Source organism: Pristiophorus japonicus, chromosome 15 (genome assembly GCF_044704955.1).
Source record: "Pristiophorus japonicus isolate sPriJap1 chromosome 15, sPriJap1.hap1, whole genome shotgun sequence".
Classification (NCBI taxonomy): Eukaryota; Metazoa; Chordata; class Chondrichthyes; family Pristiophoridae; genus Pristiophorus; species Pristiophorus japonicus.
The window spans coordinates 9,476,467-9,498,515 of NC_091991.1; the positions used below are offsets into that span (position 1 = coordinate 9,476,467).

The 22,049-nt window shown below is 47.0% G+C and overlaps 1 protein-coding gene across 2 annotated transcripts in view; it reads right to left on the bottom strand.

Moving 5' to 3' along the window:
- Nucleotides 1–10,063: 10,063 nt before the first annotated feature.
- LOC139281385 (uncharacterized) overlaps nucleotides 10,064–22,049 on the bottom strand; it is a 75,365-nt gene continuing 63,379 nt past the window's right edge. For both annotated transcript variants that reach the window (XM_070901544.1, XM_070901543.1), the window contains one exon: nucleotides 10,064–11,186. In XM_070901544.1, the coding sequence (XP_070757645.1) occupies nucleotides 10,956–11,186 (231 nt within the window). In that variant the 3' untranslated portion in view covers nucleotides 10,064–10,955. The remainder of the gene's footprint in view (nucleotides 11,187–22,049) is intronic.

The window sequence follows — 22,049 nt, forward strand, 5'->3', positions numbered from 1 at the left end:
TAGCGCCTTTTACAACCACCGGATGTCTCAAAGCAATTTACAGCCAATGAAGTACTTTTGGAGTGTAGTCACTGTTGTCATGTAGGTAATGTGGCAACCAACTTGCACACAGCAAGCTCCCACAAACAGCCATGTGATAATGACCAGATAATCTGTTGGTTATGAGGGGTAAATATTGGCCAGGATACCAGGGAAAATTCCTCTGCTTTTCTTGGCCCATGGCCACTATTTTGAAGAAGAGCAGAGAGAGTCCTCTCTGGTGTCCTGGCCAATATTTATCCCTCAATCAACATCACTAAAGCTGATAATCTGGTCAGTCTGGGCCCCAAGCTCTGGAACTCCCTGCCTAAACCTCTCCGCCTCCCTCCCTCTCTTTCCTCCTTTAAGGTGCTCCTTAAAACCTACCTCTTTGACCAAGCTTTTGGTCACCTGAGCTAACTTCTTCTTATGTGGCTCGGTGTCAAATGTATTTGTTTTGTCTTACAATACCGCTGTGAAGCGCCTTGGGACGTTTTACTGCATTAAAGGCGCTGTACAAATACAAGTTGTTGTATGATCACATTGCTGTGTGCGGGAGCTTGCTGTGCACAAATTGGCTGCCGCGTTTCCCACATTACAACAGTGACTGCACTCCAAAAAGTACTTGATTAGCTGCAAAGCGCGTTGAGACGTGCGCTGGTTGTAAGGAGTGGGGCTGAAGTTTGTTGAGTCTGGGTATTGTGTCGGTGAGGCCCGGGGCCCACTCTCCAGTGTAACTCGCGGCGTGTGTTGTAGGCGTGTCGCATACTCTGCCCCAATCTTCTCCCGAGATCAATCTCCCGGCATCACCGTCATTCGTCCTTCTGCAGCGAAAAATACAGCTCATTTATAAAGTTTTTGCACAGAAGGTGTTGGGCGAGATGTTTGGGACGGGGCGGCCTGGAGCTATGAGTGTTTGGGTCTGGGCCGATAGCCTGCAGCCCCTTTTCAGTGGCGTACATCTCTCCGTTTCGAGGCGAGGTGCCATCATCCTTGTCCTCCAGCTGCCAACATCCCAGCAGCATGAAGATCGGCGCCTTGTATCAGTGCTCGGGTACGAGTGTGAGGTAACCGTGCGGACAAAATCAGCACAGCTGCCTTAAGAAATGCTTCCAGCAACATACTGTGCCGCAAGCACAGGCAACTGTGTTTGTGGCCATGGACTGTAATCCCAGCCCTCCTTCTGCTGTGTGCTACTCTCTCTCTCCCTCTCCCGCTCTCTCTGCCTCTCCCTCCCTCCCTCTCTTCCTCCCTCCCTCCATCCCTCTCTCTCTCTCTCTCTCTGTCTCTCTCTCTCTCTGCCTCTCTCTCTCCCTCTCTTTTTCTCTCACCCTCTCGCTCTCTCTCCCTCTATCCTTCCCGCTCTCTCTCTCTTTCTCCCTCCCCCTCTCTCTCTCCCTCTTGCACCCTATCTCTCTCTCCCTCCCCCTCCCTCTCTCTCCCCCTCTCCCTCTCGCTCCCCCTCTCCCTATCCCTCTCTCTTTCCCTCTCTCCCTCTCTCTCTTCCTCTCTCTCTCTCCCTCTCCCTCTCTCTTTCCCTCTCTCCCTCTCCCTCTCTCTCTCTCTCTCTCTCTCCAGCTTGAACCTAATTTGGGAGGAGTGACCTTTCCAAATGCAAACCGGTGAGGGCCAAAGTTTCCTGTGATTTTTTGGGGGGCCATGAGGCCCATTCAAAAGTCTGCACATGCGCGGCATTTTCCAATTTGAAGGCTGGCTCACCGGCTGTGTGGCTTACAGGGAACGTTGGTGAGGACGTGGTTTCATCGCTTCACCATTGGTGGCCGTGCCTTCAGCTGCCTGGGCCGTAAGCTCTGGAATTTTCTTCCTAAACCTCTCCCCCTCTTGCCCTCACTCTCCTCCTTTAAGACGCTCCTTAAGACCGACCCTGCCTGCGCTAATATCTCCTTATGTGGCTCAGTGTCAAACATTTGTCTGATAATGCTCCTGTGAAGCGCCCTGGGATGTTTTACTACGTTAAAGGGCGCTATATAAATGCAGGTCGTTGCCGTTGAGAAAAGGAAATGAAAAATGTTATCTGCACCTATTCTTAAATTCCTTTTCCCAATAAAAATTAGGTTATACTTTATTGTACAAGGCAACAAATCGATGTCCCATCTGTGCCTTCAGTCGCCTCTCTGCCTCTCCTCCTTCAAGACGCTCCTTAAAACCTATCTCTTTGACCAGATTTTGGCCTCCTGCGCTAGTTTCTACTTATGTGGTTCAGTGTCAATTTTTTAATCTCATAACACTCCTGTGAAGCGCCTTGGGACGTTTCACTACGTTAAAGGCACTATATAAATACAAGTTGTTGTTGTTGTGATTTTACATCAATGGACATAATCTGTCGAGCCCATGTGGTAGCTGATGTCTAACGGTCACCACACGTTAAAAAGATCCACGCACAGGCATCTTCCACCCCCTCAATTGGAGTTCAGGACTGGAGCATTGGGTCCTTCACTGAAACATCTGTGAACTCTTGTGGAAGCAAGTCATCCTCGTTCGAGGGACTGCCTATGATGACTCTATCAAGACCCTTCATCATTCTGAACAGTTTTATTAATTCTCCCCTTAACCTGCTCTGCACTAAGGAGAAAAATTACAGCTTCTCCAGTCTCTCCACACAACTGTGATCCCTGGCACTATTCTGGGAAATCTGCTCTAAAGCCTCTCGAAGGTCTTCACAGCCTGCCACAATGTTCCTGCTGAGGCCTCATCAGTGTTTTGTACAGGTGTAGCATAACTTCCTTGCTTTTGTGCTCCATGCCTCTATTTATGAAGCCCACTACCTTGTAAGCTTTTTTAATAGCCTTGTCAATATGCAACTTTCAAAGGTTTCTGTAACACATCCTCAGATCTCTCTGTTCCTGTACCCCCTTTAAAACTGCACCATTTAGTTTAGAATGCCTCTCCTCATTTTTGTTACCAAAATGCATCACTTCGCCTTCTCGGCATTAAATTTCATCTGTCAAGTGTCTGCTTATTTGGCTAGACGGTCTACGTCCTCCTGAAGTCTGTCACTACCCTCCTCACTGTTGACTACATTTCCAAGTTTTGTGTCATCTGCAAACTTTGAAATGGTGCCCTTAATACTCATGTCTTGGTCATCAATATGTAGACATGCCTGCTGCCAGCGAAGTTGTGCGTGTGCAGTCTCCGTGTTTTTCCGGTTGTTTGCTAACTGAAAAGAAAATATTGTTACCGTTACAAAGAAAGCACTTCCAGAGAGAAAGGAGGAGTGTGTGGGGGGGGGGGGGCATTTAAAAGAGATCGGCACGCAAACAGAGCTGCAGCAGGAAAAGAACATTTGCGCCGGCAAAACACGGTAAATGTCCATTTTTCTTAATTTTCTTATTTTTATTAATTTCCTTCTCCTTCCCCATTACCACGGAATCTGCGCTCCGTACAGATACATCTCTGCAACCCTCTCCCCGTGAAAATATCAACCATCAATACTTAAACCAACCCGTGCTATTATTGCACATTATTAACCCAACTCATAGCTCCATAGATTCCATAGATGTAAGCATGCGCTGTGTCTATATTATTATACATTCATACTTAAACCACCACAGATTTATGCACAGAATGCTTCTGCATAGCTTCTGGTCGGTGGCAGTAGCCACTCCATCAACATATATCAAAAAGAGCACTGGTCCCTGTAATGTATTTGCTTCCTACGTTCTTTGCTTAAGAATTCATAGCCACACAATGCTATTAAGAACTAGTTGGCTTATTAACAAAGGTTTAACAATCACACTACACATTACCAGTTAATCCACTAGACTCACAACTGCATACCTCATCGTGGATCCCCTGAACCCAACTGGCTGGGGTTTTATTGAGTCTTGTGAACATCATGTGACTGGCTAAGCCACTCACAATGCAGCAGCTCTACAACTATTTTGTTGTGAACAAAATAAAACATTAAATCAGGTGCCCCCTGATTAAAGGAGGGGGGGAGGGGGGAACACTCCAAACACTTTCGAATAAGTGCCCCCTTGTTTTTTTTGAGGGCACTAAACCACAAATTATACAAGTGCCCCCTGGCTAAAAGGTGGGGGTGAGGGGGATTAAATCCGGCACAATAAACAAATTAAACTTTAGACAAAAAACATCAAATTAAAATTTGGTTGCTAGGGCTGATGATGCACTCTAGACCCTTTGATGCCCACAAGCAGACCAGTGGACAGTTCTACAGCTACTTTGTTGATAATATTTGAATGGCCTGTATGGGAATCAAACCCATGACCTTGACATTAGTAGCATCACGCTTGAACCAACTGAGCTAACCTGCAAACCTATGAGCAGCCTCACAGGGGCATACATTACAGGTCTAATTACGACACTTGGGGAACACCACTGTATACCTCCCTCTATAAGAACATAAGAACATAAGAATTAGGAACAGGAGTAGGCCATCTAGCCCCTCGAGCCTGCTCCGCCATTCAACAAGATCATGGCTGATCTAGCCGTGGACTCAGCTCCACTTACCCGCCCGCTCCCCGTAACCCTTAATTCCCTTATTGGTTAAAAATCTATCTATCTGTGACTTGAATACATTCAATGAGCTAGCCTCAACTGCTTCCTTGGGCAGAGAATTCCACAGATTCACAACCCTCTGGGAGAAGAAATTCCTTCTCAACTCGGTTTTAAATTGGCTCCCCCCATATTTTGAGGCTGTGCCCCCTAGTTCTAGTCTCCCCGACCAGTGGAAACAACCTCTCTGCCTCTATCTTGTCTATCCCTTTCATTATTTTAAATGTTTCTATAAGATCACCCCTCATCCTTCTGAACTCCAATGAGTAAAGACCCAGTCTACCCAGTCTACTCAATCTATCATCATAAGGTAACCCCCTCATCTCCGGACTCAGCCTGGTGAATCGTCTCTGTACCCCCTCTAGCCTGAAAAACACCCGTTCAAACTAGTTTCTGCTTTCTGTAGGGGTGATTTACTTATCCCAATGCAGTTGATAGATGGATGTATGAAAGTGAAAAATTAGGTACATGTCGACCGCATTCATTGACAGCTACGTTACAAAAACAATTCCCTTTTTCAATAAAAACGTTCAGTACCATGGACAGCACAGCTCACTGGCTGATGACAAGTATTTCAGGGAAGAGATTTTGAAGGGTGTCGGTGACAGTTTTAATCACAATTCATGCTTCACAATAATGATCTGGCACATTGGCCCAGAATTAGTATTGGGTAATAACAGCGAAACTGACAAAAACTTAGCCTTTTCCGCGGTAATATCACCAATAAATACCCTGTTAAATGTTGGACCTTGTTGGATTAAGGGTAACTGGCGTTTTAACTGTGTATTGATTGTTCTGGCCCTGAAAAATTAATTATAATTTTGTGCAGCATCAAATTTCTCCATAATAATAAAAATTCCAATTTTTAATAAACTTTGAGAATAAACCAACTAGTTACTAAAAGCAAAGAACCCATGAACAAAGGTTTAACAATCACACTACACATTACCAGTTTATCCACTAGGCTCACAACTGCATACCTCATCGTGGATGACCTAGACCCAACTGACTGGGGTTTTATTGAGTCTTGTGAACATCACGTGACTGGCTAAGCCACTCACAGTGCAACAGCTCTACAACTATTTTAAGTTGTGATCAGTAATCAAGTGCCCCCGATTAAAGGGGGAGGGACACTCCAAAAACATTTCAAGTGTCCCCTTGTTTTTTTTTTTGAGGGCACTGAAACACAAATTATACAAATGCCCCCTGGCTAAAAGAGGGGGGGGGGGGTCACGAAAACCGCCAAATTAAACAAATGAAACTTTAGACATTTAAAATCAAACTCTACAAACCTGTGAGCATTCTCACAGGTGCATACATCATCATCACAGGCAGTCCCTCGAAATCGAGGAAGATTTGCTTCCACTCCAAAAGTGAGTTCTCAGGTGACTGAACAGTCCAATATGGGAATTACAGTCTCTGTTGCAGGTGGGACAGACAGTCGTTTGAGGGTAAGGGGTGGTTGGGGAGTCTGGTTTGCCGCACGCTCCTTCTGCTGCCTGAGCTTGGTTTCTGCATGCTCTCGGCGACGAGACTCGAGGTGCTCAGCGCCCTCCCGGATGCTCTTCCTCCACTGAGGGCGGTCTTTGGCCAGGGACTCCCAGGTGTCTGTGGGGAAGTTGCACTTTATCAAGGAGGCTTTGAGGGTGTCCTTGAAGTGTTTCCTCTGCCCACCTGGGGCTCGCTTGTCGTTTAGGAGTTCCAAGGAGAGCGCTTGTTTTGGGAGTCTTGTGTCGGGCATGCAAACAATGTGGCCGGCTCAACGGAGCTGGTTGAGTGTGGTCAGTGCTTCGATGCTGGGGATGTTGGCCTGAGCGAGAACACTGACATTGGTGCGTCTATCCTCCCAGGGGATTTGCAGGATCTTGCGGAAGCAGCGTTGGTGGTATTTCTCCATCCATTACATAGGTGGTGCCAGCAATTATTGTCCGTCCCTCGATGAATGTTGAAGATGGGATGGTACGATTGTTTTTATCACTGAGCGATAGCGCTGCAGTCATATGTAGGTGAGAACAGATTGGGGTTGATTTCCTTTCCCGAAGGACGTTAGTCCATCACTTAAGCTTCCATAATAATCTGCCAACTTTTTGCGGTCACTTTTCTTCCGCTAGGGTTGATTTTGACATCTCTACGACCGATCAGAACAGTTCACCGGCCCATCACCCACATCTGTGCCCCTGATTTTGAGGCACAGGCCTCAGATAAACGCCAGGTGTGGCTCAGTGCTCAGCACTCCCACCTCTAAGTCAGAGGGTTCAAGTCTTACTCTTACGAATTCAGCTCGAAATCCATGGCTGACATTGCAGTGCACCACTGTTGGAGATATCGTCTTTCAGTTGTCCGCCCTCTCAGGTGAACATAAAAGAATGGCAAATTTCCCAAATAAAGTTGAAAAACATTAAATATTTAAAATTGAAAATGCCAAGATATTCTAACCCCCTTGCAATAAAGGCCAACATTCCATTTGCCTTCCTGATTACTTGCTGTACCTGCATACTAACTTTTTGTGTTTCATGCACAAGGACCCCCAGGCCCCTCTGTACTGCAGCATTTTGTAATCTCTCTCCAGTTAAGTAACAATTTGCTTTTTTATTTTTCCTGCCAAAGTGGATAACCTCACATTTTCCCACATTATACTCCATCTGCCAAATGTTTGCCCACTCACTTAGCCTGTCTATATCCCTTTGCAGATTTTTTGAGTCCTGCTCACAACTTGCTTTCCCACCCATCTTTGTGTCATCTGCAAACTTGGCCACATTACACTCGGTCCCTTCATCCAAGTCATTAATATAGATTGTAAATAGTTGAGGCCAACAGGAAAATGACCCATTTATCCCGACTCTCTGTTTTCTGTTAGTTAGCCAATCCTCTATCCATGCTAATATATTACCCCCAACCCCGTGAGCTTTTATCCTGTGCAGTAACCTTTTATGTGGCACCTTATCGAATGCCTTCTGGGAATCCTGGACTGAGATGAGGAGAGATTTCTTCAATCAGAAGGTGATGAATCTTTGGAATTCTCTACCCCAGAGGGTTGTGGATGCTCAGTCGTTGAGTATATTCAAGACGGAGATTGAAGCGGATTGTGCAGGAAAGTGGAGTTGAGGTAGAAGATCAGCCATGATCTTATTGAATGGCGGAGCAGGTTCGAGGGGCCGAATGGCCGACTCCTGCTCCTATTTCTTTTGTTCTTGTGTTGCGGGGGTGGGGGTGGGGCTTGGTGATTGGGACAAACAGGCGCTCTGATGAAAATCGTCGGATTGAAGACTCCCAAAGTTAGACTGCCCCGGCACAGGCAAGGTAAGAGCAAGGTGGTGGTGATTCATGATCTTAGAGGGTGGACATCTTGGGGTGGCAGTAAAGTGGATCTTGTAGGAACAGGGGGAACATTGCTGCTCCACCCAGCTGTAATGTATTTGCTTGATGGGTTCTTTGCTTAAGAATTCACCGCAACACATTGCTATTAAGAATCTAGCAAAGGTTTAACAATCACACCACACATTACCAGTTCATCCACTAGGCTCACAACTGCATGCCTCATCTTGAATCCGCTGAACCCAACTGGCTGGGGTTTTATTGAGTCTTGTGAACATCACGTGACTGGCTAAGCCACTCACAATGCAACAGCTCTACAAACTACTCACAGGTTCATACATTACACTGGCCTATGAAGGTAATTACAACTCAACCGTTGGTACCCCCCTTGTCTCCCCTTGGCCGCGCAACTGGCTGGAATGTGCTCGGTGCAGCCTCCAGGACTTTGACCTGCCGAGGATGAGGGAACGACAACGCATGTTCCAGTTGGGATGGCGTGCGTGGCTCGGAGGGGAACTAGGAGGCGACGGTGTTCCTCGCGCTCCTGCTGCCCTTGTCCTTCTCAGCGACGGGTCCGTGAGGGGTTATCCACTGGCGAGGTTACAGCGCTAAGAATGGCCCTTTCCAAATCTCTGGACCAACCCAAACAGGACAAGCCAGCGAGTGAGAAACATGAGCACAGACAGGAGTGGGCTGCCTGGGATTTGAGTGCAAGGCTGCCAGGGGCCCGAGGGGTGGGGGCCCACAGATTGGACGCAAATGGGGGCCGAAATTGCCCCTTTCCTTAAGTCCTTCTTAACACCGGAAATTGGCGGCCACACTCGGGGAGTGCAATGGCCGTCGACTCTTCGTGTTAGGGCCGCTATTATCAAAATACCGCTCCCATGTTATCCCGGCGGTGCCCCGTTCCCCCCACCCCACCATCACTCGGCTGCTGCTGATCCACGTTAAGTGCGTCATCACCCAGCGCCACCGCTGATCTACCCACCTGCCGCCCCTGCCCCCCCTCCCCCCCTGACAGCCAAATTCTGCCACGGAAATCTTCGGCGCGCCTGACAGAGCCAAAACAAGCTTTTTCCCCGGTGGTCCAATGAGGCTGAGGCCTTCTGCAACGGCAGTGTGGCTTCCCTTAAAGGGGAGGGCGCACTGCCGCTGCTGCCATGTTTTTTTTTGTCAGGTGACTGTCATGTCGGCCCAACAGGCAGCCTGACAACCCCCTCTTGGGTGCCAGGCTGCTGGCCCAGCCGAAACCCTCCCTGATGGCACAGTGGGCCGAACTTTATAAATCACGGACGCTCTCCCCTTTAAGTGAAGTGGAGAACCGTGGTGATGCGCCGCCATGATGACGTCATCGCAGCGGACACTTCACCAACCCCTCCCCCCAAACCTCCGCCCCTCAGGTGTTGGCGCCACCCCGTATCTGCCCCCATTAAGAGCGACTTCCGAGTGAAAAAAAACAAAGAGCGGAATTTCGCTCAGGAGGGGACCTCAGCCACCATGGCAGTAAAAGCACACAGAACGTGGTGGGAGTGGCCCGGTTCGGGCGGGGGTAAATTTCGGCCCCAATTGAAGCACAAAAGTGTCTTGCACAAATATAATAACTTGTGCCTCAACGCACACAACTGTTGCCTTAATCAAACAGGCCAGCTGTAAAGCACCCGGAGACTGAGCCTGGCTCGTGCTGCAGAATGTGACATTATATAACATTCTCCTTCTGACTAGTAGCGTTAGTCTCTCACCCTTTGTGTTGCTGGAAATATTTCCTCATGTTACCTTTAGCTGGGTAGAAGTTGCAATTGACGCATTTCTCGTACAAATGCTGAACACGGTTGGTATCAAATTCCTCCCAATTATATTTTGTTCAACAGCTCAAAATAAATGTCATCATTTAGTCAACATTCAGCTTTAAAACAGGTTAATAACAGTTAAAGGAGCAGAGATGGAAACTTGAAACGAGCATTCATACAATAACAGTACCAGTCTTCAGTTATAGAATAAAATACTTGTATTTATACAGTGCCTTACCTGGCCTCAGGACACCTCAACGCACTTTACATAAGAACATAAGAAATAGGAGCAGGAGTAGGCCATTTGGCCCCTCGAACCTGCTCTGCCATTCAATAAGATCATGGCTGACCTGATCATGGACTCAGCTCCACTTCCCTGCCCGCTCCCCATAACCCTTCACTCCCTTATTGCTCAAAAATCTGTCTATCTCCACCTTAAATATATTCAATGACCCAGCCTCCACAGCTCTCTGGAGCAGAGAATTCCACAGATTTACAACCACTTGAGAGAAGAAATTTCTCCTCATCTCAGTTTTAAATGGGCGGCCCCTTATTCTGAAACTATGTCCCCTAGTTTTAGTTTCCTCTATGAGTGGAAATATCCTCTCTGCATCCACTTTGTTGAGTCCCCTCATTATTTTATATGTTTCGATAAGATCACCTCTCATTCTTCTGAACTCCAATGTGTATAGGCCCACCGTACTCAACCTATCCTCATAAGCCAACCACCTCATCTCCGGAATCAACCCAGTGAACCTTCTCTGAACAGCCTCCAATGCAAGTATATCCTTCCTTAAATATGGAGACCAAAACTGCACGCGGTACTCCAGGTGTGGCCTCACCAATACAGTTGTAGCAGGACTTCTCTGCTTTTATACTCCATCCCCCTTGCAATAAAGGCCAACATTCCATTTGCCTTCCTGATTACTTACTGTACCTGCATCCTAACTTTTTGTTGGAACTTGCTGTGTGCTAATTGGCTGCTGCATTTGTCTGTGGAAGGACTTCAAAGTAATTGAATTGGGTAGATTTTGACTTTTTATGATAGTGTAAAACAGGAGCTAGTGAGTCAGCAGCCCGCTTTACACCTCTCCCTGTTCTTATTTCCGTTGAAGTCAATCGCGAGAGCTGTACAACAGGCTGCTCATATTACACGATCACACCGAGTTCCGATCCACCCCATTGGAGGTGAAGCTCTCTGGCTGCCCAGCGAGATGTGAGATGGTACTAAATTAATGCAAGTTCTTTCTCCCTTCTTGCTGCCCACTGAGACACGGCAGGCCACGGATACCTCAACACTCAGAGCGTCCGGGAATCGTCCAGTGGGTTTGAGACAACGGATTTATGGATGAGGACAAAGAGAGGCAGATAGGTGAGGAAATCCAGCAGGTCCAGTGCCCTCGTGTGTCGGAGTTCCTTTCTGACTTTCTCCTCATGCACCCTGCTGATTCCCCCAGCCTTCAACTCCACCAAAAATTGCTGGACGCTGATCGTGGTTGATTCTGATTCCAGGTTGCACAAGAAAAGTTGCTGGAAAAGCAAAAGAGATAATTTAAACATTCTCCATTCAAGACGATCAAAATCTATCACAATCTGAGTCCACATATTTCGCAGGTCTCTGAGATACAGGACAGTAAATAGATCATAGAATCATAGAACGACACAGCACAGAAGGAGGCCATTCGGCCCATCGTGCTTGTGCCGGAAAGAACGATCCAATTAGTCCCACTCCCCCTGCTCTTTCCCCATAGCCCTGCACATTTTTCCTTACCAAATATTTCTCCAATTCCTTTTTGAAAGTTACTATTGAATCTGCTTCCACCGCCCTTTCAGACAGCGCGTTCCAGATCACAACTCGCTGCGTAAAAACATTCTCCCCATCTCCCCGCTCTCCGCCCCCCCGTTTTTTTTTTGCCAATTATCTTAAATTTGTGCCGTAAGTTTCTATGATTCACTGGCAGTGAATCATAGAAATTAACGGCACAGAAGGAGGCTATTCAGCCCATCATGTCTGTGCTAGCTTAAAAGAGCTATCCAGCCTAAATCCCACTTTCCAGCTCTTGGTCCGTCGCCCTGGAGGTTACGGCACTTCAAGTGCACATCCAAGTACTTTTTAATTGTGGTGAGGGTTTCTGCCTCTACCACCCTTTCAGGCAGTGAGTTCCAGACCCCCACCACCCTCTGGGTGAAAAAGGTTCTCAACTGCCCTCTAATCCTTCTATCAATTACTTTAAATCTATGCCCCCTGGTTGTTGACCCCTCTGCTAAGGGAAACAGGTCCTTCCTATCCACTCTATCCAGGCTATCATAATCTTATACACCTCAATCAAGTCTCCCCTCAGCCTCGACTGTTCCAACGAAAACAACCCCAGTCTATCCAATCTTTCCTTGGAGCTAAAATTCTCCAGTCCTGGCAACATCCTCGTAAATCTCCTCTGAACCCTCTCTAGTGCAAGCAGTGGAAACAGTTCCTCTTTATTTACTCTATCAAAACTCTCCATAATATTAAACACCTCGACTCAATCTCCGCTTAACCTTCTCTGCTCCAAGGAGAACAACCCCAGCTTCTCCAGTCTCTCCATGTAAATGAAGGCCCTCATCCCTGGTACCATTCTGGTAAATATTGCTGCTTGCAGAATTCCAATCCCAGACTGCACGTTTGAAAGCTGCACATTCCCACAATTTCCCGGCAGCTTGCTATCCTCGGAGAACAACGAGCTAATATTCCCAATATAATTCAAACAGGGATGCCAATCCCTGGGGTTTTATGGGGAAACGCGGCAACCAATTTGCGCACAGCAAGATCCACCTGAGAGGGCAGATGTGGCATTCGGCTTAACGTCTCATCCGAAAGGTGACACCTCTGAGTGTGCAGCTCCGAGTGTCAGTCTAGATTAGCAGCTCAAGTCCCTTATGTGGGTCTTGATCCCACGACCTTCTGACTCAGAGACGAGAGTGCTACTCACCGAGGCACGAAAAAGGGCTGCTCTTAGTGCTAATAAAAAGCAAATTATTATTTAAATGGGGAGAGATTACAAAATGCTGCAGTACAGTGGGATCTGGGGGTCCTTGTGCATGAAACACACAAAGTTAGCAAGCAAATACAGCACAGCAAGTAATTAGGAAGGCAAATGGAATGTTGGCCTTTATTGCAAGGGGGATAGCGTATAAAATCAGAGAAGTCCTGCTACAACTGTACAGGGTATTGGTGAGGCCGCACCTGGAGTACTGCGTACAGTTTTGGTCTCCTTATTTAAGGTGGGATACACTTGCATTGGAGGCTGTTCAGAGAAGGTTCACCAGGTTGATTCCTGAGATGATGGAGCTGTCATATGATGAAAGGTTGAGCAGGTTGGGCCTATACCACATTGGAGTTTAGAAGAATGAGAGGTGATCTTATTGAAACATATAAGATTCTGAGGGGGCTTGTCGAGGTAGATGCAGAGAGGATGTTTCCCCTCATGGGGGAATCTAGAACTAGGGGGCATAGTATCAGAACAAGGGGTTGCCCATTTAAAACGGAGATGACAAGGAATTTCTTCTTTCAGAGGGTCGTGAATCTTTGGAATTTTCTGCCCTAGAGAGCTGTGGAGACTGGGTCATTGAATATATTTAAGGCGGAGATTGACAGATTTTTGAATGATAAGGTTGTGAATGGTTATGGGGAGCGGGCAGGGAAGTGGAGCTGAGTCCATGATCAGATCAGCCATGATCTTATTGAATGGTGGAGCAGGCGCGATGGGCCGAATGGCCGACTCTTGCTCCTATTTCTTATGTTTCTGTTGCCTCACCAAGCCAGGGCTGACACTTGAAAGTATAATTAAAATATAAGAAATATCAAAAGCAAAATGTATGCATGTTGGATGATTTGGCTACTGATAGTAGATGGATATGATGACTTTGGCTGCAAATGCGTCCCGTTTTATTTTTTCTTTACAGCAAAATAATCATCTTTTACACCATAAATTAATTGTCTGCATCTCTAGCCGCTTGTCAGGATGTGCGTAGCCTGGCCTGTATTGATCAGCTGCTGGGGCTCGACTCTTAAAACTTTCTGTGGCAGAACAATGTAAAGAGGCAATCAACGTCAATTGTACAATTACATTTGATTGAGGTTCCACGCCATGAGCGTCTCCACTTCTCTATGACAAACTCCATTCATCTGTGATTTGGCATCTCTCCAAGCCCTTCCTCCCTGTGACTCCCCACTTGCTCCCACCTTCATCCCTGCATATCCGGCCTGCAGCAACTCACTGCAGCTGCAATTCATCTCAAATTCTTGCACGGTTTACCTGCTTTTCTTGTCGCTCATGTTCCCTTTTGGAACCCTTTCCTGCGCTGGGCCCAATTAAACTCTCTTTGCTCTCTCCACCTAAAGCTGGCGAAGGCATTTACAGGGAGACTTTTCTCAGTCAGATCGGTAAAGGCTTGAAAGGCAAGAAGGAGGAGCTGGCATTTATATAGCGCCTTTCATGGCTTCAGCACGTCTCAAGATGCTTTACAGCCAATAAAGTAATTTTGAAATGTTGCAATGTAGAAAACGCAGCAGACAATTTGCGCACAGTAAGCTCCCACAAACAGCAATGTGACAATTGACCAGGTAACTTGTTTCAGTGATGTTGATCGAGTGATAAATATTGGTCCCAGGACACTGGGGATAACTCCCCTGCTCTTCTTCAACATGGTCCCATGGAATCTTTTACATCCACCTGAGAGAGCAGACGGGGCCTCGGTTTAACGTCTCATCTGAAAGACGGCACCTCCAGCAGTGCAGCACTCCCTCAGTACTGCCCCTCTGACAGTGCAGCACTGCCTCAGTACTGCCCCTCCGACAGTGCAGCACTCCCTCAGTACTGCACTGGAGTGTCAGCCTAGATTTATGTGCTCAAGTTCCTGGAGTGGGACTTGAGAGGCCAGATATCTCGTAGGGTTTTAGGGCTGGAGGAGATTACAAAGATAGGGAAAGGTGAGGGCCATGGAGGGATTTGAAAACCAGGATGAGAATTTTAGAATCGAGGCGTTGCCGGACCGGGAGCCAATGTAGGTCAGCGAGCACAGGGGGCGTGATCGGTGAGCGGGACTTGGTGCGAGTTAGGACACGGGCAACGAGCACAGGGAGTGATGGGTGAGTGGGACTTGGTGTGAGTTAGGACACGGGCAGCGAGCACAGGGGTTGATGGGTGAGCGGGACTTGATGCGAGTTAGGACACGTGCAGCAGAGCTTTGGATGAACTTTACACTTTCCTAGTCAGTCGGTGTAGCTTCCAGTTTCCCAATGTTTCGAACGGTCCAGTGACTTAATAATCCTTAATCAGAAGAGGGAAAAGTTGGAAACAATCCTTGACGAAAAGTGGGATTTTGAAGTGCAGTTCGAAGTTCGTGCTGGTGTGTGTGGCATGTTTGGAATATTGAGGAAAGCGGAGGCAAGCGTGAAGATTGAAATGAATTTGAGTGGCGAGCCAGGAGGAGGAGAAGAGACGCAGCAAAGAGCGGCTGATTAAAAGCTGCTTTCTGGCAAACCCACGGCGCACTCAGTAACTGCTCACATTATCTGCGCCTTTCAAATGTAATGAAATTTACAATGTCCCCTGTAACTGGAAGACGTTGGACTTTACTGTGCCATTTTTTTTTTTACCCCCATTGTTAGTGCACCTGTTTTTTTTTGCACTGATTCCACATTCAATTTAATAACTTTCAGTAATCCCCTGGCACTAACCCTAACACTTCAAAGCATTCAAGTCGGTCAGTCTAATTATAAAGTAAGTGAAGAGGTAGATCCTTCCACCCAGCATGGTTTTCTATACCTGACATGTCAAGGTGATTAACATGCACAGTCTCCAATGCCACAGATTTTATCTGGACATTTTCTTTTCTCCTCTTCTCTGAATAGAAGCGTGCAATTCAATTAAGTGACAGCAAAGATTTTCCACCCGGTGCCCGCTCGTGCAGAAAAAGGCGAGGACGCCTCTCTCTAAATATAAAATGTCTTGGTGATATTCCGACACTCACTCTGACAAACGCCTCCACGCTGAAAAGGACGGGCATTTGCCAGCCAAAGGCTTTACGTGGCACCATTTAACGATGCGGATACGGTCACATGGTGGTTACGTTACAGGACGAGTAATCTAGGGGCCTGGGCTAATGATCCTGGTCGGTGAAAGTTCAAACCTTTGCCACGGCAGCTGGGGAATTTAAACCCAGTTAATTAAATAAAATTTGGAATTTAAAAAAAAAGCTAGTATCGGTAATGGTGACCATGAGGCCGAAATTCACCATCTCACCGCCCACTGCCAGCAAACATTGCTCTTGCAGATCCGCCCAGTGCCACTTTCGGGGTGGGCTGGAGCGGGAGGGAGGGAGAGATGCCGGGAACCGCCTGCTAACGTCAGCGGACGGCCGAGTGGCGCAACTGACCTCCCGCCCCGCCGAGCTCCCAGATTCCTGCGGGCGGGGACTCGGTGGGAGAACGGGGGCGGACCGCTGGCTGGAGGCTGGTCTGTCCTCGAAGGTGAGTGTGAAGAATCTGAAAAAAAGGTTAGCGAACATTTAAAAAAAAACATTTCCACAGCGACTTGTCTGCATGGGGTCCCCTGGAGGTCTTCCGATAGTTTGCTTTTTTTTTTACTGATGATTTTGTTTCCCAGGTCTTCGACCCTGCGTGGGGCCCGACTCCATCCTCGGCGGCACTTGGGCGGCAAGCGCCTCTGCCGCCGAGAACGCGACCTCCCGCCCGCTGCCGCCCAGATTGGCGGTGTACGTCCTCCATTTGCCACCCTCTGACCTTCGCGGGACCTCGGCAATGAATATCCCGCCCAAAGTACCGTCCGGTACCTTGGCGGCCATCGGCGGCACTTTGGGCGGCACTTGGGCGGGCGGGGGCCTTGCTGAAAATCAGCCCCCATGAATTATTCGATTGTTGTAAAAACCCATCTGGTTCACTAATGTCCTTCAGGGAAGAAAAGAAATCTGCTGTCCTTACCCGGTCTGGCCTATTTGTGACTCCAGACCCATATCATCATCACCATGGGGAGTCCCTCGGAGTCGAGGATGACTTGCTTCCACTCTAAAAGTGGGCACTCAGCTGACCTGAGGAGTCCAATGCGGGACCTACAGTCTCTGTCACTGATGGGGCAGACAGTGGATGAAGGAAAGGGTGGGTGGGGAGCCTGGGTTTGCCGCACGCTCCTTCCGCTGTCTGCGCTTGGTTTCTACTTGTTCTCAGTGACGGGACTCGAGGTGCTCAGTGCCTTCCCGGATGCTCTTCCTCCATTTTGGCAATGTGGTTGACTCTTAACTGCCGTCATCACCAATCTCAAGGGCAATTCGGGATGGGATGGGCAATAAATGCTGGCCTTACTGGCAACGGTTCCTCTAAAACTCCTACCAATTACTTTAAATCTATGCCCCCTGGTTGTTGACCCCTCTGCTAAGGGAAATAGGTCCTTCCTATCCACTTTATCTCGGCCCCTCATAATTTTATATACCTCAATAAGGTCTCCCCTCAGCCTCCTCTGTTCCAACAAAAACAACCCCAGCCTATCCAATCTTTCCTCATAGCGAAAATTCTCCAGTCCTGGCAACATTCTCGTAAATCTCCTCTGTGTCTCTCTAGTGCAATCACATCCTTCCTGTAATGCGGTGAGCAGAACTGCCCGCAGTACTCCAGCTGTGGCCTAACTAGTGTTTTATACAGTTCAAGCATAACCTCCCTGCTCTTATATTCTATGACTTGGCTAATAAAGGCAAGCATTCCGTATGCCTTCTTAACCACCTTATCTACCTGTCCTGCTACCTTCAGGGATCTGTGGACATGCACTCCAAGGTCCCTTTTTTTCTCTACACTTCTCAGTGTCCTACCATTTATTGTGTAGTCCCTTGCCTTGTTAGCCCTCCTCAAATGCATCACCTCACACTTCTCCGGGGGATTGAATTCCATTTGCCACTGTTCTGCCCACCTGACCAGTACATTGATATCTTCCTGCAGTCCGCAGCTTTCTTCTTCATTATCAACCACACAGCCGATTTTAGTATCATCTGCAAACTTCTTAATCACACTCCCTACATTCAAGTCCAAATCATTTATATATATATCACAAAAAGCAAGGGACCCAGCACTGAGCCCTGCGTAACCTCACTAGAAACATCCTTCCAGTCATAAAAACACCCATCGACCATTATCCTTTGCTTCCTGCCTCTGAGCCAATTTTGGATCTAACTTGCCACTTTGCCCTGGATCCCATGGGATTTAACCTTCGTGACCAGTCTGCCATGTTGGCCCTTATCAAAAGCTTTGTTAAAATCTATATACACTGCATTGTACGCACTGCCCTCATCGACCCTCCTGGTTACCTCCTCAAAAAATGTAATCAAGTTAGTCAGATACGACCTTCCCTTAACAAATCCATGCTGTATATCTATGATTAATCCGTGTCTTTCAAAATGAAGATTTATCCTGTCCCTCAGAATTTTTTCCAATAATTCTCCCACCACTGAGGTTAGGCTGACTGGTCTGTCATTACTCGATCTATCCCTTTCTCCCTTTTTAAACAAACATTAGCAGTCCTCCATTCTTCTGGCACCACACATGTAGCCAGAGAGAACTGGAAAATGATGGTCAGAGCCTCTGCTATTTCCTCTTTTGCTTCTCTTAAAAGCCTGGGATACATTTCATCTGGGCTAAATACTTCCTCTCTCACTATTTCATCTAATATTTTACACACCTCCTCCCTGTCTGCATCGACCCTCTCTTTTGTGAAATCAGACACAAAGTATTCATTAAGAACCATACCCACGTCTTCCGCCCCCACACACAGGTTACCTTTATGATCACTCTTTCTTTACTTATCCTCTTGCTATTAATATCTTTATAAAACATCTTTGGGTTTTTCTTGCTTTTATTTGCCAATATTTTTTAATGGACTCTCTTTGCTTTCCTAATTTCCTTTTTAATTTCACTCCTGGACTTTCTATACTCTCGGGTTTCTGCAGTATTGAGCCCTGTCATAAGCTTCCATTTAACACCTTATCCTACCCTGTGTGCCCCTTGACTCTAGATTTGTTAGCCTCACCCTTTTTCTTTAAGAGAACATACTTGCTCTGAACCCTCACAATCTCCTCCTTGAATGACTCCCACTGCTCTAACACAGATTTACCTTCAAGTAACTGTTTCCAGTCCACTTTGCCTAAATCTCAGTTTAGCGTAGCAAAATTGGCTTTTCCCCAATTGAGAACTTTTATTCCTGGTCCTTTGTCATTTTCCATAACTACCCTAAATCTAAGTGAATTATGATCACTAGCACCAAAATGCTGCCCCACTGATACCCCTTGCACCTGCCCAGCTTCATTCCTTAAAGGTCCAGAACACGCTCGGTTGAAAATGTGTTTATTCCAAATGTTGCAATCCATTTGAGGTTGCTGTGGTAACGTGGAGGCCCCGACCTGTGAGAAACCACCAGCGGCAGGTCGGGGCCATAAAAGGAGCGGCAGCCATGGGCAGCGTGGAGGCATGCCACTACAAGGTACAGCGTGAGCTGGTGTAGGAGGGCAATGGCAGCGAAGAGTGACGTCATCAAGGCCCAGGTCAGTGATTGGAGCGTGGGCAGATACAGCAGGATCGGCGAGATCAGGGCGAAGGAGCGGTGAGAGACTGTGGAGGGATGTGATCGGGGCCCAGGGGAGGCGTGAGTTCGGGGCCAGGGGCCCAGGGGCAGAATGGGCCAGCCCACACTGCCATATGTGTGCGCACTAGGTCCGTGCAGCAGAGCAGGTCTCCAGTTGTCTTGGGTAATCCTTGCCACTGGACCAAGACCTAGCTCTGTCAAGCCCGTGTGGTGGCTGGTGTGCAACGGCCACCCCACGTTAAAAAAATCCACGCACAGGCATCTTCCACCCTTGAGGATGTAGTTCGGATTCTTCTTCGAAACACCTGTGAACTCATCCTTTTTCTTGGCGTGGAAGCAAGTCATCCTCGTTTCAAGGGACTGCCTATGATGATGATGATGGTAACTGTTTCTTCAGGATCGCGACTGCATGGGTGATGACGAACTTATACACGAAGCCATATAAAAATCAACTCAGAGTCTAAAGAATATTCGTGGCCCATCAAGTGCGCTCCTCACTCAGGGACCGTGGAATATAGCATAAAATAAGAACATAAGAAATAGGAGCAGGAGTAGGCCATTCGGCCCCTCGAGCCTGTTCCGCCATTCAATAAGATCATGGCTGATCTGATCTTGGCCTCAACTCCACTTCTCTGCCCGCTCCCCATAATCCTTGACTCCCTTATCGTTCAAAAATCTGTCTATCTCCGCCTTAAATATATTCAATGACCCAGCCTCCACAGCTCTCTGGGGTAGAGAATTCCAAAGACTCATGCCCCTCTGAGAGAAGAAATTCCTCCTCATCTCCATTTTAAATGGGTGACCCCTTATTCTGAAACTATGCCCCTTAGTTCTAGATTCCCCGACAAGGGGAAACATCCTCTCTACATCTACCCTGTCAAGCCCCCTCAGAATCTTATATGTTTCAATAAGATCACCTCTCATTCTTCTAAACTCCAATGAGTATCGGCCCAACCTACTCAACCTATCTTCATAAGTCAACCCCTTCATCTCAGGAATCAACCTAGTGAACCTTCTCTGAACTGCCTCCAAAAGTAGTATAAGAACATAAGAACATAGGAAATAGGAACAGGAGTAGGCCATACAACCCTCGAGCCTGCTCTGCCATTCAATATCATGGCTGATCTGATCATGGACTCAGCTCCACTTCCCTGCTCGCTCCCCATAACCCGGTATCTCCTTATCATTTAAGAAACTATCTATTTCTGTCTTAAATTTATTCAATGTCCCAGCTTCCACAGCTCTCTGAGGCAGCGAATTCCACAGATTTACAACCCTCTGAGAGAAGAAATTTCTCCTCATCTCAGTTTTAAATGAGCGGACCCTTATTCTAATATCATGCCCTCTAGTTCTAGTCTCCCCCCATCAGTGGAAACATCCTCTCTGCATCCACCTTGTCAAGCTCCCTTATACGTTTCAATAAGATCACCTCTCATTCTTCTGAATTCCAATAAGTAGAGGGCCAACCTACTCAACCTTTCCTCATAAGTCAACCCATTCATCCCCGGAATCAACCGAGTGAACCTTCTCTGAACTGCCTCCAAAGCAAGTATATCCTTTCGTAAATATGGAAACTAAAACTGCACACAGTATTCCAGGTGTGGCCTCACCAATATCTTGTATAGCTGTAGCAAGACTTCTCTGCTGTTATACTCCATCCTCTTTGCAATAAAGGCCAAGATAACATTGGCCTTCTTGGTCATTTTCTGTACGTGCATACTATCCTTTTGTGTTTCATGCATTAGTACCACCAGGTCCTGTTGTATTGCAGCACTTTGCAATCTTTCTCCATTTAAATAATAACTTGCTCTTTGATTTTTTCTGCCAAAGTGCATGACCTCAAACTTTCCAACATTATACTCCAGCTGCCAAATTTTTGCCCACTCACTTAGTCTGTCGATGTCCTTTTGCAGATTTTTTGTGTCCTCCTCACACATTGCTTTTCCTCCCATATTTGTATCATCAGCAAACTTGGCTACGTTACACTCAGTCCCTTTTTCCAAGTCGTTTATAAAGATTGTAAATAGTTGGGATCTGATTCTGGCCTCAACTCCACTTCCCTGTCCACTCCCCATAACCCTTGACTCCCTTATCATTCAAAAATTTGTCTATCTCCACCGTAAATATATTCAATGACCCAGCCTCCGCAGCTCTCTGGGGTAGAGAATTCCAAAGATTCACGACCCTCTGAGAGAAGAAATTCCTCCTCATTTCCGTTTTAAATTGGTGGCCCCTTATTCTGAAACTGTGCCCCCTAGTTCTAGATTCTCCCACGAGGGGAAACATTCTCTCTGCATCTACCTTGTCGAGCCCCCTCAGAATCTTATATGTTTCAATAAGATCACCTCTCATTCTTCTAAACTCTAATGAGTATAGGCCCAAACTGCTCAACCTTTCTTCATATGACAACCCCTTCATCTCAGGAATCAACCTCGTGAACCTTCTCTGGACTGCATCCAATGCAAATATATACCTCCTTAAATACGGAGACCAAAACTCTACACAGTACTCCAGGTGTGGCCTCACCAATACCCTGTACAGTTGTAGCAGGACTTCCCTACTTTTATACTCTATCCCCCTTGCAATAAAGGCCAGCATTCCATTTGTCTTGCTGATTACTTGCTGTACCTGCATGCTAACTTTTTTTGTTTCATGCGCAAGGACCCCCAGGTCCCTCTGTACTGCAGCACTTTGTAATCGTTTCCCATTTAAATATTAATTGGCTTTTTTATTTATTCCTACCAGTGGGATCCTCATGCCTGGTGGGTGTGAG